The following is a 15,554-nucleotide window of genomic DNA, read 5'->3' as shown; positions in this document are numbered from 1 at the left end:
TCCCTCCCTCCCTCCCTCCCTCCCTCCCTTCCTTCCTTCCTTCCTTCCTTCCTTCCTTCCTTCCTTCCTTCCTTCCTTCCTTCCTGGTGTTCCCTGCCAAGCCAGGCCCCTTCGGGAGGACCTGCAGCCTAGGTCTGCCTCCCAGCCTCCTTCCTTCCTGCAGCCCGGCGGCTCCTTTAAGGCCAAGCCCCGCCCCTCTTTGGGTTGACGTAACTCCCCGCCATGACAGCGCCGGGCGGAAGTAGGCCTCCGGGGTGACGTCACGGCCAGGCCGTTGTTGACAGAGGGAAGGGGGGGAGGCCTCCGCGGGGGGCGGAAGTGGGAGAGAGCGGCGCTGCTTCCGGTTGGGCCTAGCCAAGGAGGGAGAGGCAGCCCCAGTTCCCAGGTGGATTAGTGGGATCTTCCCGCGTGGGAGGGGAACCGTGAGGGAAGAAGGGAGGGAAGGGAGGAGGGAGGAGCAGGAGGCTCTTCGGAGAATACTCGTGGACGGGCCTCCTCCGACTCCTCCTGGGATTCCCTCAGGGAAGAGGAGGAAGAGGGAGGCCCAAGGAGGGAGCGAGGGAGGGAGGCCTGAGGCCTGTGCTGGGGAGTCGGGCTCAGCCCGGAAGAGAGAGGGAGAGGGAGGAGGGAGGGAGGCGCCCCTCGGGAAAGGACCCCCAAGCCCCCTGACCCTGCCCTTGGGGCCTGCCTGCGTGTCTCCCTGGGTCAGCCTGGGTCCACCTCCGTGCCTGGGGGGCCTGGCAGGGGGGGGGGCTTCCTGTGGGCGGAGGAGGAGGAGGAGAAGTCCCCCCCCCGCAGCCCCCACCCCCTTCCTCCCCAGCTCACTCTCCCAACCCCCACCTGGGCGCAAAGGGGGGGGGGCGAGAGAAGGGGGGTGGGGGGTCGCCCACAAACACACCTCGAGGCAGGTATACAGACAGACAGACAGAGATGGACAGGCAGGCAGGGGTGTGTGTGTGTGCGTGTCAAGGGAACTCAGGGCTGTCCATACACTCTCTTTGGGAAGGGCTCCTCTCCTTCCTTCCAGAGTGGGCTTGAGGGAAGGCAGAAGGGCCATTGGGCTAGGAGTGCCATTGCAGTCTCCCTCCCTTGTCTCCCCCCCCCTTCTTCCCTTCATCCTTCCCTTTCTTCTTTTTTCCTTCCTCCTTTCTTTCTCTTCCTCCCTTTCTTCCTCCTTCATCCCTTCCTTCCACTCTTCCTTCCTTGCCCCCTTCCTTCCTCCCTTTCTTCCTTCTCTCACCCCTTCCTTACTTCATTCCACACTTCATCCCTTCCTTCCTCTCTTCCTTCTCTCCCTCCTTCCTTCCTTCATTCCTCCCTTCATCCCTTCCTTCTTCTCTTCCTTCTGCTCTTGCTTCCTTGCTCCCTTCCTTCATCCATTTCTTCCCTTCTCTCCCTCCCTTTCTTCCTTTTCTCCCTCCCTCCTTACTTCATTCCTTCCTTCCTTCCTCCCTCCCTCTCTTTCTTCCTTCTCTCCCTCCTTCCTTACTTCATTCCTCCCTCCATCCCTTTCTCCCTCTCTTCCTTCTGCTCTTCCTTCCTTGCTCCCTTCCTTCATCCATTTCTTCCCTTCTCTCCCTCCCTTTCTTCCTTTTCTCCCTCCCTCCTTACTTCATTCCTTCCTTCCTTCCTCCCTCCCTCTCTTTCTTCCTTCTCTCCCTCCTTCCTTACTTCATTCCTCCCTCCATCCCTTTCTCCCTCTCTTCATTCTGCTCTTCCTTCCTTGCTCCCTACCTTCATCCCTTTCTTCCCTTCTCTCCCTCCCTCTCTTTTTTCCCTTGAGAAAGAAGCCCCAAAGTGACCAGAATCATGCTTTCCCATAGTAGATCTGCCACTCTCCGAATACACCACCTCTGTCCTTCCCATGGAGCAGAGCATGGCGGGTGAACAGTGTCTCTGTCTGTCACACTTTGAGCATTATTAGGCTGAGTCTTTTATAGGCATATTCTGTTGATGTCGTCCCAAAGTTGTAAATTAATGATAGACGTCTTCCATCCTGGCTTCCATCTCAGTGTTGATCTTCTTGATTGGTGTTGACAAAGACAAGGCTTGTGTTGACTTCCTTCTCAACATAAGGAAGGTTGCAAACATTTCCTTTATCCCTCTCCCAGTTCTTATCAGGGTTTCTCCTTAGCAAGTCCAGCAAGCAGGTAGTTAGTGATTGCAGGCCTTCATATTATACTGATGTCTCCAAAATCATTCACTCCATTCATACATCCTTCCATTCATTCCCACACATCATTTTAAATTCACATTTGCACATTCAATTTCTTATTACACTTTGACATCCAAAAACAACTGGAATGTGTCCAGAGGAGGGCGACTCAAAGGATCAAGGGTCTGGAGAACAAGCCCTATGAGGAGTGGCTTAAGGAGCTGGGCATGTTTAGCCTGAAGAAGAGAAGGCTGAGAGGAGATATGATAGCCATGTATAAATATGTGAGAGGAAGCCACAGGGAGGAGGAGGGAGCAAGTTTGTTTTCTGCTTCCCTGGAAACTAGGACGCAAGGGAACAATGGCTTCAAACTACAAGAGAGGAGATTCCATCTGAACATAAGGAAGAACTTCCTGACTGTGAGAGCCGTTCAGCAGTGGAACTCTCTGCCCCGGAGTGTGGTGGAGGCTCCTTCTTTGGAAGCTTTTAAACAAAGGCTGGATGGCCATCTGTCAGGGGTGCTTTGAATGCAATATTCCTGCTTCTTGGCAGAATGGGGTTGGACTGGATGGCCCATGAGGTCTCTGCCAACTCTTTGATTCTATGATTCTATGATTCTATGACAGTCAGCCTTGTTTGCGCTTCGCTCTGGGAACCATCCCTTTCCTTGAGTTCCTGAAAATTGTCCCCCATTTTGAGCCCCTTGAAGAGGGATTGAGCCAGGTTCAACTGATCCGTTTTTAAGAATTCTGTATTTAATTCAGTTTAGTATCTAGACCTTGTGGATTTGACTTGCTAGCCTCTGAATGCCACACGCACTTGAGTCTTCTCTTCATCTGCTTCATGGCTGCCAAGGAGCAGGTTTGGCTCGGCTACTTGAGAGGGGACGTTCCAGAGCCATCGTGTCTGTTGCCCTGGGTAGTTAATGATTTTTGTGTCTTCAAAATTATTCACTCTCATTCATTCATTCTTTCATTCAGTTTCATTCAAACCATATATCATATCAAATCTGCACGTTACATTTCTTGTGACAAGCAGATGGTGAATCCTGGGTGGCATATGTTGTTCTGTGTCAGAAAGTAGAGCTGATGTGTTCTCTCCAGTGCAGTTTTCTGAATCAGCACCCCAAATAACCAAACCAAATCTAATGTTGACCAAAAACTGATTCGTAACCCTTTGGGTCCTAATGTTGGAGAGGGGTCCCTGGCCAAAGTGGCCCCTGGTCCCAAAAAAGGTTGGGAGCCACTGCACTAGACAGACGGCACAAGGGACTGCAAAGGGAAGCCTAGGCAAGCCATAGGAAAGTCAAACAGGGACCCCGCAGGGATGCCCGCTCTCGCCTCTTCTATTCATAAAACTTCTTACAATACGGTTTAGGGACATCAGAGGTGAGGAAATGATTTCTGGAAAAAGGATTGAACAGGAAAATATAATTTTAATATGAGAAAAGAGTAAATAGAGAGAGGTCTAGAAGGTGAAGCGTATGATTATAGCTTTCTTTGTGACTAGATTGGAAGAGACCAGAGGTCACCTACCTTCCCCCATTTTTTCTCCCCCCCCCCCTTTTCAGTAAAGGATGTATAAAAAATGAGGGTGCTGATAGAAGCAGTGTTACATGGACATGAAGTCTGTATAAATATGAGCACCCATGGAAACCAGGAGGGCCTTCTCTTCTGCGGTCTCCCCATGATGGGATGCCCTCCTCTCCAAAGCCCACCTGGTGCAGAGGTTGGTGCAACTCCAGTCTCCAGGTCTACATTCTCATCCCTTTCCTTTAAAATGAATTACAACTCATAAACCATTAATAAGAAATGTTTAAAACAGTAATACCTAAACAATTGTGTTTCGGGAACACAAGCTCATGTATAGCGAATTTAAAGGATATCTGGGCAGGGGGGAACAAACAAATCAATCCCACCTCAAGGCATAGGAGAATAAAATATTATAGATGACCGAATGTTCTTGGTAGTATAAGCCGCCACCACCTCAGAATTATTGGCCTGAGGAACCAAAGGTGTGAATGTGTTATAGGTAAGGGGTGTTTGAGCTCTTGATTCTTCTATGGCTTCCTCACTGGATGACTGGACTTTAAAATGGGTTTGACAGAGTGAGTTCTGAGGAAATGGATAGATTGAGGCATACACCAGTTAAAAGTTAACTAGAAATGGTTTATTGAACTTTATATTAACAACAACTCATAGAATTGAGTGGTACAGAAGAGTGATTCAGTTGCAGAAACTTGGTTACTTAAACAAATAGTTCCCCTGACAGAAAAGCTTTTAACAACTGTGAGACTCCTTAAACATACTGTTCTATCTTTAGACACAGTATCACTTGAGAACAGACTCCTGTCTGCACAGGGCAATAAGCTCCCCTATACTGTCCCTAGTATAAGGAGACAAATCTTTCTTTTACTGGCCCTAACAACACAGTAAAATCCTAGTCTTTTGTCTCAACCTATTCCCTAAACTTAAGGCTCACTAAAAGCTCTTCCTTTTCTGTCAGATCCCTGCTCTATCTAGCTTCCTCTCCTAAAACTCACTTCTTTCCCTGTCTGATGTTAAGACACTTCTCCCTCTCTGTCAAAAGCTGACAGCTTATTTTCCCTCTCTCTACCGACTCCTCCCCCAATTGCTATCCCCAATCAGGAGTCGGCTTGACTCCTCCTCCTGCTCTGCCTGCCTTCCAAGATGACAGCCACTGTCATGCAGGCTTCGGCCCTGTCGTCTCAAAGGTAGATTTCATGACATCATGTTTTAAAGAAACACATTTTTCAAAACAGACACACCACACTGCGGAGCTGGAGGTAATCCGTGAAGCCTGGGGTGGCTGCAACACATCCACAGCTCCCCATACATGAGCAAAGGAAGGGCGGGAAGGGTGTCAGTGCCTTCGGGAGGCAGGAAGAGGAGGGTGGAGGGGCCTGCAAAGAAAGGAGGGGAGGGTGGATTCAAAAGGAGAAGGCCCAAAAAGCCACAAGGAGGAAGAATCCCTGCAGCCTCAGAAAAGTTATGAGTCTGGCCTTCCAAGGAGGAGAAGAGCGTGCTTCCCCTTTGAAGTCCTGTGTCTGTTCCCTGCAGGACTCTAGAGTTTGTAGTTGAGAGAGGCCCAGGACCCCCCTGGCTGAGGATTCTAAAGGCCCCTCCCTGAACACCTGGCAGTGTAAGAAATCGCACACAGAGAATCTTTGTGCCTGTCCCCTTTGTACCTGAGGAAGGATTGTTCGTAGTTGGGGAAGTGTCACCTGGCAATGGGCAGCTTCCCTCTTCCTCTTGGTTTGCTACAGCACTAGACTTCCTCTTCGTGTTCCATGAGATCTTTCTCTGTTCAACTCCTGAAGAGATTTCCCTCTCATTTCTCTGGCAGGTAACTTCGGAACAAGTTCTGCGAAGAACGCCTTGTGAGAGCTTGGCCTGAGGAGTGCTGCAAGTTCAAAGTGACTTCAAGATACACAGCAATGACAACAAGAAAAAATAAGTACTAGAAAAATATATTTGAAGCTACATTCCTGTGCAGTTAAGGGAGGAAATAAGATTTTGCTGTAAAAAGAGAGGCTTGGGAAAGCAAGCAGAAGGCTACAGCAAGACAAAAACTGCTGTTCAGGAGGTTATATCCCTGAACCCCTGGCATCATATTTGAATTATAAATGTAAAAAAATGGCAAGCACTCTACCTCCCTATCCTAGATCAGACACAGGGGAGAAGTTACATCAGTGTATGGAGTGTGGAAAACAATTTGCTAGGGAAAGTTCTCTTACTGTACATGAACGGACCCACACAGGGGAGAAGCCCTATAAATGCATGGAATGTGGAAAATGCTTCAGTCAGAGTGGCCATCAACGTTCCCATCAAAGGACTCACACAGGGGAAAAGCCACATAAATGCATGGAATGTGGACAAAGCTTTAGTCACAGTGGCAGTTTACGTTCCCATCAAAGGAAGCACACGGGGGAGAAGGCATATAAATGCATGGAATGTGGAAAGAACTTCAGTCACAGTAACAAACTGTGTATCCATCTAAGAACCCACACAGGGGAGAAGCCATATAAATGCATGGAATGTGGAAAGAGCTTCAGTCAGAATGGAAATCTGCATTCCCATAAAAGGACCCACACAAGGCAGAAGACACATAAATGCATGGAATGTGGAGAAAGCTTCCGTCAGAATGGACAACTGCATTTTCATCTAAGGACCCACACAGGGGGGAAGCCATATAAATGCATGGAATGTGGACAAAGCTTTAGTCACAGTGGCACTCTACGTTCCCATCAAAGGACACACACAGGGGAGAAGCCACATAAATGCATGGAATGTGGAAAGAGCTTCAGTGAGAGTGGCCATCTACGGTCCCATCAAAGGATCCACACAGGGGAGAAGCCATATAAATGCATGGAATGTGGAAAGAGCTTCAGTCAGAATGGACATCTGCATGCACATCTAAGGACCCACACAGGGGAGAAGCCATATAAATGCATGGAATGTGGAAAGAGCTTCAGTCAGAATGGAAATCTGCATTCACATCTAAGGACCCACACTGGGGAGAAGCCATATAAATGCATGGAATGTGGAAAGAACTTCAGTCAGCATTACAAACTGTGTACCCATCGAAGGACCCACACAAGGCAGAAGCCACATAAATGCATGGAATGTGGAGAAAGCTTCAGTCGCAGTGACAGTCTACATTCCCATCTAAGAACCCACACAGGGGAGAAGCCTTATAAATGCATAGACTGTGGACAAAACTTTAGTCACCGTGGTAATCTACGTTCCCATCAAAGGAAGCACACAGGGGAGAAGCCATATAAATGCATGGAATGTGGAAAGAACTTCAGTCAGAGAAATGACCTGCGTACCCATCAACGGACCCACACAGGGGAGAAGCCATATAAATGCATGGAATGTGGAGAAAGCTTCAGTCGGAGTGACAGTCTACGTACCCATCAAAGGACTCACACAGGGGAGAAGCCATATAAATGCATGGATTGTGAAGAAAGCTTCAGTCGGAGTGGCAGTCTACGTACCCATCAAAGGACACACACAGGGGAAAAGCCACATAAATGCATGGAATGTGGGGAAAGCTTCAGTCGGAGTGACAGTCTACGTACCCATCAAAGGACCCACACAGGGGAGAAGCCATATAAATGCATGGAATGTGGAAAGAGCTTCAGTCAGAGTGGACATTTGCGTTCCCATCAAAGAACCCACATAGGGGAGAAGCTGTAGAAATGCATGGAATGTAGAGAAAGTTTCAGTCAGTAACAATCTTCATCCTGTCAAAAGGACCCACACAGGGGAGAAGCCATATAAATGCATGGAATGTGGAAAGAGCTTCAGTCAGAGTGGACATTTGCGTTCCCATCAAAGAACCCACATAGGGGAGAAGCTGTAGAAATGCATGGAATGTAGAGAAAGTTTCAGTCAGTAACAATCTTCATCCTGTCAAAAGGACCCACACAGGGGAGAAGTCGCATGGAATGGGGAAAGAGCTTCAGTTTGTGAGGCCTTGGGAGCAGGGCTCAGTCAGAGGGGCAGCAAACTTCCAAGGAGTTCGCCTAACCTCCTCCACAAGGAAATCCAGCACAGGCTTCTAGGATGATCTGTGAAGGTTTGCTGAAATGAGTAGCAGCTGAGATATCTGGATTAAAGGGCTCTGAAAAAGAATAGCTCTTTGCAATGGCGCTCCATGCAGTCATGCAGGTCACATGACCTTGGAGTTGTCTACGGCTAAGAAATGGAGATAAGCACCAACCCCCAGAGGCGGACCAGCCTGGACTTAATGTCAAGGGTAGCAAATACTGCCTCTCAGAATTTTGGGCTCCAGCCATGTACCTGTAACCCTTTTTGGACTTTGTTGTATCCTGAATAGTTGACTCCAAATTCTGGACTTACTTCTGGTTTCATTTATGAACCAGGGCTTTGTTTGTATCCCTGAATTTCCGACTTGACTTTGGGACTCTGAATTCAGTTTGTACTCTTGATTTCATGGTTGTTATTTTATCAGCTTTGTTGAATGAACTCCTGGCATGTGACTATTGGATTGCAGCCTTGGCTATAGTTTATTCTTTCTCCTGACCTGGATCTGCAGCGCTCGACTTGTCTGCATTAATTGGACTCTTGACCTTGACTTGTGTTCATTGTTCCTCCGACTGTGTAGCAGCAATTGTATTAATTTAACTGGACTCAAGACTTTAGCTTTCTCATAAGTACATATTGTCTTGGTCTAGCTTGTGTTCCTCAGACTTTATACTGGGAGGACCCTGGAACATGAGACCACCAGTCTTGCTTTGTGTGTACTTATCACCTTGTCTCTCTAGGAGTTCTCCCTCACAATTCTTCTCCTTGCTTTGTATATACTTATCCCTGCTTAGAGAGAACCCATTTCCGTATTTGAGTGTTTAATCACCACCGTTGCCAAAGAGTCCATTAGGATACACAGCATATTTCCCTAACTGCAGAGAATAGAAGACAAAGAATGATGACATTGGCTGGTGAATATTAATAATAATAATAATGTACTTGTCACCCGCCCTCTCTCAGTGGTTTCCAGCAAGTAACAAAATGGCAAACATTCAGTGCCAGAAACATACAGATGATAAGTCAAAAACAACAGATAAAACAATCTCGATATAAACCTATGAACTCAACCAAAAAAACCCCCCCAAAATTAAAAATGACATAAACAATCTAATACATCACACACATTTACCATGATTAACGCCCCCCCCCCCAATGTTACAAGTTAGATTAAGAAGACATTAAAGCATAAAGTAATTTACGGCTTCCAAGGAGCTGAGGTAGGTGTCCAATATCTAGGTGAGAGTATATATAAAGATGTACTAGTCCTCCTCCTCTCCATAAGAAAAAGTGCATAAATGGAGCCATTTTTAGTATTTTAGGGAGAATATTCCAGAGGCAGGGGGTGATCACGGAGAACCCCCCCTCCCAACTCTTGTCCCCACCAGCCTTGCTTGGGATCGGGGTGGGACCGAGAGGGGGGCCTCCTCCACAGACTGCAGTGCTCGTGCTGGTTTGTGTACAGATATGCGGCTTCTCAAACAGTCTGGCTTGAACCATTTAGGGCTCTATAGGTAATCACCAGCACTTTGCCTTTAGCCCAGAAGCAGACCAGCAGCCAGTGGAGCTGCCTTAACATGGGAAGGGTTCTCTCCCTTTACGGTAGTCCATTAATTATCTCTGAACCATCTAAAGCTTCCAAACTATCTTCAAAGGCAGCCCCACGTAGAGAGTGTTGCAGTAGTCCAAGCAAGATGTGACTGGACTCATGAATCAGTTGAGATGGACACATTAAGTGAATGGATGAAGTATAGAACAGCATTGAAAGGAAACCGAGTCAATAGAGATAAAAATCATAGAGCAAGTGAGACTTCCATAGACTAGTGTTTGTTCATTAGTTTTGTTCTTACTGCGCTAGGTGTGTGTCCGTGTTTGCTCTTTGTTAAGTAGTCCTTTAAAAAAATACGAAAATTATAATTTGTGTAAAAAGAAAAATTAAATACCAAAAATTGTCATTTGTATAAACATGCTATGTCTTTTTTTTGTCTTTGAATAAAAATTGCTGTTTTAATAAAGTCTGATACATCAGCTTAAAAAGCCAATGTGATTCTTAGCTGTCCCAGTGGGAGCGTCTAGATCCGGGTAAGTTTAGTCAGCTCTCATCTCCCCTGGAATGACCCTGCGTCAGAGTTCTGGGTCGCACAATTCAAGCAAGATTTTGAGATGCTGGAATGTCTCCAGAGAAGGGCGATAGGGAATGGCTGAGGGAGCTGGGGGTGTTTAGTTTGGAGGGGGAAAAGGCTGAGTGGACAGGAGAGCCCATATTTGGAAGGATGTCCCATTGAGGAGGAAAGAGCAAGTTTTTCCTGCTTCTCTGGAGACTAAGATATAAAGCAACCGATTCAAATTACAGGAAAGAAGCTTCTACCTAAACATGAGGAAGCATTTCCTGGTGGGAAGACCTGTTCAGCCATGGAAGCATTGTCCCTTCTCAGGAGCCTCCCTTCCCAAGCCCTGGCCTTCCACTTCCTGGGGACTCCATGTCCAGAAATCCTTGATCTTGGGCCAAGGCAGCTGAGGTGTTGAAGTCCAAGAAATCCCGAGGAATAGAGCGTGGGAATCCCTGGGCCAGAGATTGGGGGGAATGCCTCTCTTAGACTACAAATCCCATAATCCCAGGCATGAGGACCCTGGGAGTTGTAGTCCAAAACAAATATGTCCCCCAAGTTCTTGAAAGTAAAGGCTTTCTTCCTCATGGGATCATGTATGTTTGTGTTTGTCCATGCAGACATGGATTTAGAATGAAACAAGGAAAATGTGCATTGATTATCTGCCATCGCTTTAACATGTAGTGGTCACTTCTGATGGCAGAGGTTGATCAGGTATATATTAACTAATGTCCAAAATGTAAAAAAGGTTTCTGTGTTACTACATTATTAGTCCAGAGGTATATCTTTGGACCCCGGTTCCCATAATACCTCCCCACAGGAAGACCTCAGGAGTCTTGGAGGGAGGGCAGAGAAAGAGAGACCCTGCTTGTTTACAGATTTGGGGAATTTGGGTTGTTTTGGGCCTCCTGAGGAGGGATGTCCTTTTCCTGGGGCCTCCCCTTCCTCACCTTTGGTATTGATTTCAGGAGAAACCACATATAGCCGGTTCGTAGTAATAACGAATTTTTTGTACTCTGCCTCCATCTCCCGGAAGGGACTCGGACTTCCTTACATACGGCACAATGTGCCTGGAACAACGCAAAGAATAAACAAACAATGCAATGAAAGAGAAAGCCACAAGCATATAAAACAATTACTTATAATTAAAGCAGCACCCAATAACCTAACCTAAGGTACTTTGTGAAGTTGCACTAAATCAGATCAGACAAGACAGAGAACAACATTATTTGGGTTTGAAGGCCAACAAAAGAGGTTCATCACAATTTGGCCAAAATGGAGGCAAGGCCCAAGCTACCACTTGAAGATGTACAAGCACAACTTCACAGAGAAAATCATGACTTTCAATACACTTTCACAGCTATTCAGGCCTCCCACGCCTCCCTCCTGAAGGGTTATGATATGAGCCATGATTGGTGGGGGTTCTGTTAGGGAAGGAGAGGTTCCCCATGGCAGGAAGAACAGCCGATTTTTGGAGGGTTTAAAGGTTCATTCAGTTGTGAGGACACCCTGTGGAGGGCGCAAAACTGAGGAGGGTGAATGGCGTGGGTATGCAGATGATTCCCTGATTGACTTAATGTCTAATTCTGAAGACGGCAACAGTGCCAGGCACAGAACACAAAAGGTGATTATGCTACACATCAAGAAGGTCGCTTACCCATTCGAAAGGCTCATTTATTCATCTTTGCTTAGCCTTTTCATCTGTGGGAATCCTAGACCTCTGGACATATCTGGCCAGGTAAACAGTGCAAAACAGCCCTTCTGATAAAGGGATTGTCTATCTGTCACTCACACACAAAAGGGATTCTATAGGTTTGGGAGAGCGCTAGAGGGATATTTACTGATGGTACTGGACTCTCCGTTCCCAGAGTTGTATGTAAATAGAAGGGAAAGGGAACAGGGGCCTTCACCATACATTGGAGACACTACAAATACAGCAGACCCCAAAATATAATTCTATACATTTATGAAAGGTTTGGGGTTCCCTTGCCAGGTCCTCCCGAGGCTTTCGGGTGCGTCCAAAGACTGGAACTATGCTCCCTGGATCTCTCCCAGCATCCCCTTCCTCGTCTCCTGAGCACTCAGAACCTGGCCAGGCCACAAGATCCAAATACATTATATTGTCATATCTGTTCTCTGTGGCTGGAAAATCAGCTCCCATATATTGGCACTTTTATAGCATAGTTTTATATGGGGGAGGGGGAGTATATAAACTATTTCTTACCATGTAGTAATATTGTGATGAGAAACTAACGGTGACAGTTCTGAGCTACACGTTTATAGGCAACACTCACAAAAGTAACAGAAAAAGTAGTATTTGGGTCAGTTAATGATGATCTATGTGGTCTCTTCCAACTCTATTATCATATGATTCCAATATCAGTCTCCTAGTCACTTTTGCCATCAACTTCTGGTCGATACACATCCCATTTTATCATACAGTCTCTTACTTGCTCATCTTCCATCTGAAATGTAAAAAAAAAATGTATTTTACCAATATTACCAATTACCTGTTCACAATCTGTGCGTAACCAACCCTTTTTGATTAGTGAGAGAGTGCTTCATGTTAAACTCTTCTACCCCAATTATGTAACTTCAAATAAAGAAACACTCTAGGCGCCATATATTCTGCCACACGTAGGTTCATATAATGCAGTTCACAGCAGATAAACTATATTATATAGCATTGCAGACGGGGCCTAGTTGCAGAGGTTGTCTAAACGGTTGTTGACATGGAGGCAGCCTTAGCTGATCACAAACCTTCTGATGCCGTGGATGATGATGTCACAATCGGGATGAGGTTCAGGTCTGAGCAGAGATGGCAGCTGGGAGGGAGGGAGGCTGGGCACTTGCAAGACTTCCAACTCCGGTCAAGTTGTTCCTTTGGATCAGTTACAGATGCAGTTATATGCGGCTTGACTACACTACATAGAAAACCCAAATGTACCTTGGATTCAACCTAGAGTTTGTCTGCTATGCACATATATTTTTGGTGAGTATTCTAGGTTTTCCCGGTTGAATACTATTTTGCCCCATTTAGGCAAAGTCTGGGGATGCTCCTTCTTGCCTATCACATGGGAGTCTCATTCTGACATTAGCAGACTCGATTGGTGACAGACAGGCAGTCGCGCAGAGCTCCATGGCCCCCAAGAAATGGTGGCGGGGACACAAAGGATGATGTCCCAGTGTGGCCAAATTGGAAATATGACATTTCCTTTGTGATGTTTCTGATCCGTTTTTGGTTAATTGACCCGCAATTGGGGAAAGAAGGAACCTTTCCCAAAGTTTTTAGTGCTTTATATTTTAGCAAAGTGGAAACATTTGGCATCTTTGACATTCATTGTTATTGAATAGAACAGAAATACAAACACGCAAGCAAGCAGAATAAAGACTCTAAAAAGGAAGAGGAAGAGACAAAAATTTGTTTATTTATTTATTTATTTCAAAGTTTTCTATACCGAGTTTCTCACCTCTTAGAGGGACTCAGCCCAGTTTACAGCCATAAAAACATACAATCAGTAAAATATCATAGTTCATAATTACAATAACACATTTAAAATAAACCCCAGGTTTCGGCGGTGACCAGGGGAGTATTTGCACAGCTAAAGCTTGTGCGCCAGCTGTGCCCGTACCTTGGGAAGTCTGACTTGGCCACGGTAGTCCACGCTCTGGTTACATCCCGTTTACACTACTGCAACGCTCTCTACGTGGGGTTGCCTTTGAAGACAGCTCGGAAGCTCCAACTAGTCCAACGCTCGGCAGCCATGATTTTAACAGGAGCGGAGCGCAGGGAGCATACCACCCCCCTGTTGCGCCAACTCCACTGGCTACCGATCTGCTACCGGGCTGAATTCAAAGTGCTGCCGTTGGCCTTTAAAGCCCTAAACGGTTCCGGCCCAAGCTACCTATCCGACCGCATCTCTGCCTATGAACCCACCAGGACTTTGAGATCTTCCGGGGAGACCCTGCTCTCGATCCCGCCTGCTTCTCAAGCCCGGCTGGCGGGGACGAGAGATAGGGCCTTCTCGGTGGTGGCTCCTCGGCTGTGGAACGCCCTTCCTACGGACATTAGACTAGCACCATCTCTAATGGTATTCCGCAAAAAGGTGAAGACCTGGATGTTTGTGCAGGCGTTTGAGTAATTTAGTGCAATCTGGTAATGGAACATAGGAATGGAACAATGGACGACGAACCTGGACTACGCTTGGATGATGAGAAGATTGGGTACGGTTGTTTTTTGTAATAATTGTGCATTGTAATTGCTTATCGGTAATTTATGGATAATGTGTTAAGTCAATTGTTATATGTGGTATGGAACCACAGCTGTTTCTACTGTTTTTACTGTTTGTGAACCGCTGTGAGTCGCCTGTGGGCTTGAGATACAGCGGTATAGAAGCAAAGTAAGTAAGTAAGTAAATAAATAAATAAATAAAATAACAACTATATTTAAAACTACGGTGGTCAGTCGTCATATTAAAAACAAGTATACCTCATCTTCCATCCACAATCCTAGGGTGCTGTCTCATTTATCGAAAGCCTGTCTCCACAACCACGTCTTCACCCGTTTCCTGAATGTCAGGATAGACGGGGCGGTTCTGACCTCCAGTGGGAGAGAGTTCCAGAGTCGCGAGGCCACCACCGAGAAGGCCCTGTCCCTCGTCCCCACCAGGCGTGCGTGTGAGGCCGGTGGGGACCGAGAGCAGGGCCTCTCCAGATGATCTTAGTTATCTTGATGGTACGTAGGGGAGAATGTGTTCGGAGAGGTAAACAGGGCCGGAGTCGTGAACAGAACTGCACCCAAAACTAAATTACAGCAAGTAACAGAACTCTAAGACAATCATCCTAATAGATGCAACCCAACCTTCTAAAAAGGACAATGGAATTACTCTGTGAGATGGAGCCCCCAGCCAGTGGCGCAAAGGGTTAAACCCTCGTGTCAGCAGGACTGCGGTTTGGGAACCATACGCCTTGTGCAGTGGACTCAAGCCCTTTCTTTCTTTCTTTCTTTCTTTCTTTCTTTCTGCAGGAGCACAGCTTGGACTACAAGCCCCACAAGCATCAAGGGTGAGGCCAAGCTTTCATACAAAGCTCCAGAGAGATCACAACCCGCCCCGCCCCCCATGGTACAAGTCTGTATGGATAAGTTGTACCACGAAGATCTGTATCATGAAGGCTCACACATATGGCTGAGAAAGACCCTGGCCTGTTTTGTTGCCAACGATGCAAGGAGAAGGATGCAAGAGGCTTCCAACTGACATCAGAGCTCTTTGGTTGCCCCGTTCCTCCTAAGGTGAGTCAAATGCAGCACAGGACAAAGTTGGTTCTAGAAGTCTTTTGTAGTCTTTGCATTTCCTTCTCTGGTTCATTTGAATGGGTCTGGCTGGGATCCCGGCATGGGGTCTCCAACTCTGATTCCCTGCTGGACTTCTGGTCTGGGAAGGGAGCCAGGTGGGGTGCAACAGGCATCATATTTTGGATCTGGGCCCAAAATGGGGTCCTTCACCAAGCTGGTGAAGCTGCCTTGTGTCATGTGATGTCCTTCTTCTCATTATCCTCAGGTGAAAAGCCTCACAAGTGTTGGGATATGGCAAAGATTTCAGCCAGGGTTTCAGCCGGATCAAGCCCAGTCGGAAACAGACTCTGTACCAAAGACTCGGAGAGAAAGGGGAATTTGCGGAGACAGCAGGAGACAACAGCACCAGGAGTGAGAGCCAGGTG

General features: G+C 46.8%; 1 protein-coding gene across 1 annotated transcript in view; it reads left to right on the top strand.

Moving 5' to 3' along the window:
* Nucleotides 1-15,554, top strand: part of LOC137096223 (zinc finger and SCAN domain-containing protein 2-like) — a 53,502-nt gene that overhangs the window by 16,954 nt on the left and 20,994 nt on the right. The window contains exon 2 of the mRNA XM_067464921.1: nucleotides 5,522-7,550. Coding sequence (XP_067321022.1) covers nucleotides 5,812-7,377 — 1,566 coding nt within the window. The 5' untranslated portion in view covers nucleotides 5,522-5,811 and the 3' untranslated portion in view covers nucleotides 7,378-7,550. Of the gene's footprint in view, nucleotides 1-5,521 lie in introns of the transcript that reaches the window.

Source organism: Anolis sagrei, chromosome 2 (assembly GCF_037176765.1).
Source record: "Anolis sagrei isolate rAnoSag1 chromosome 2, rAnoSag1.mat, whole genome shotgun sequence".
NCBI classification, from domain to species: domain Eukaryota; kingdom Metazoa; phylum Chordata; class Lepidosauria; order Squamata; family Dactyloidae; genus Anolis; species Anolis sagrei.
Note: the sequence above shows the minus strand (reverse complement) of the source record. Positions and strands in the feature narration are given on the sequence as shown.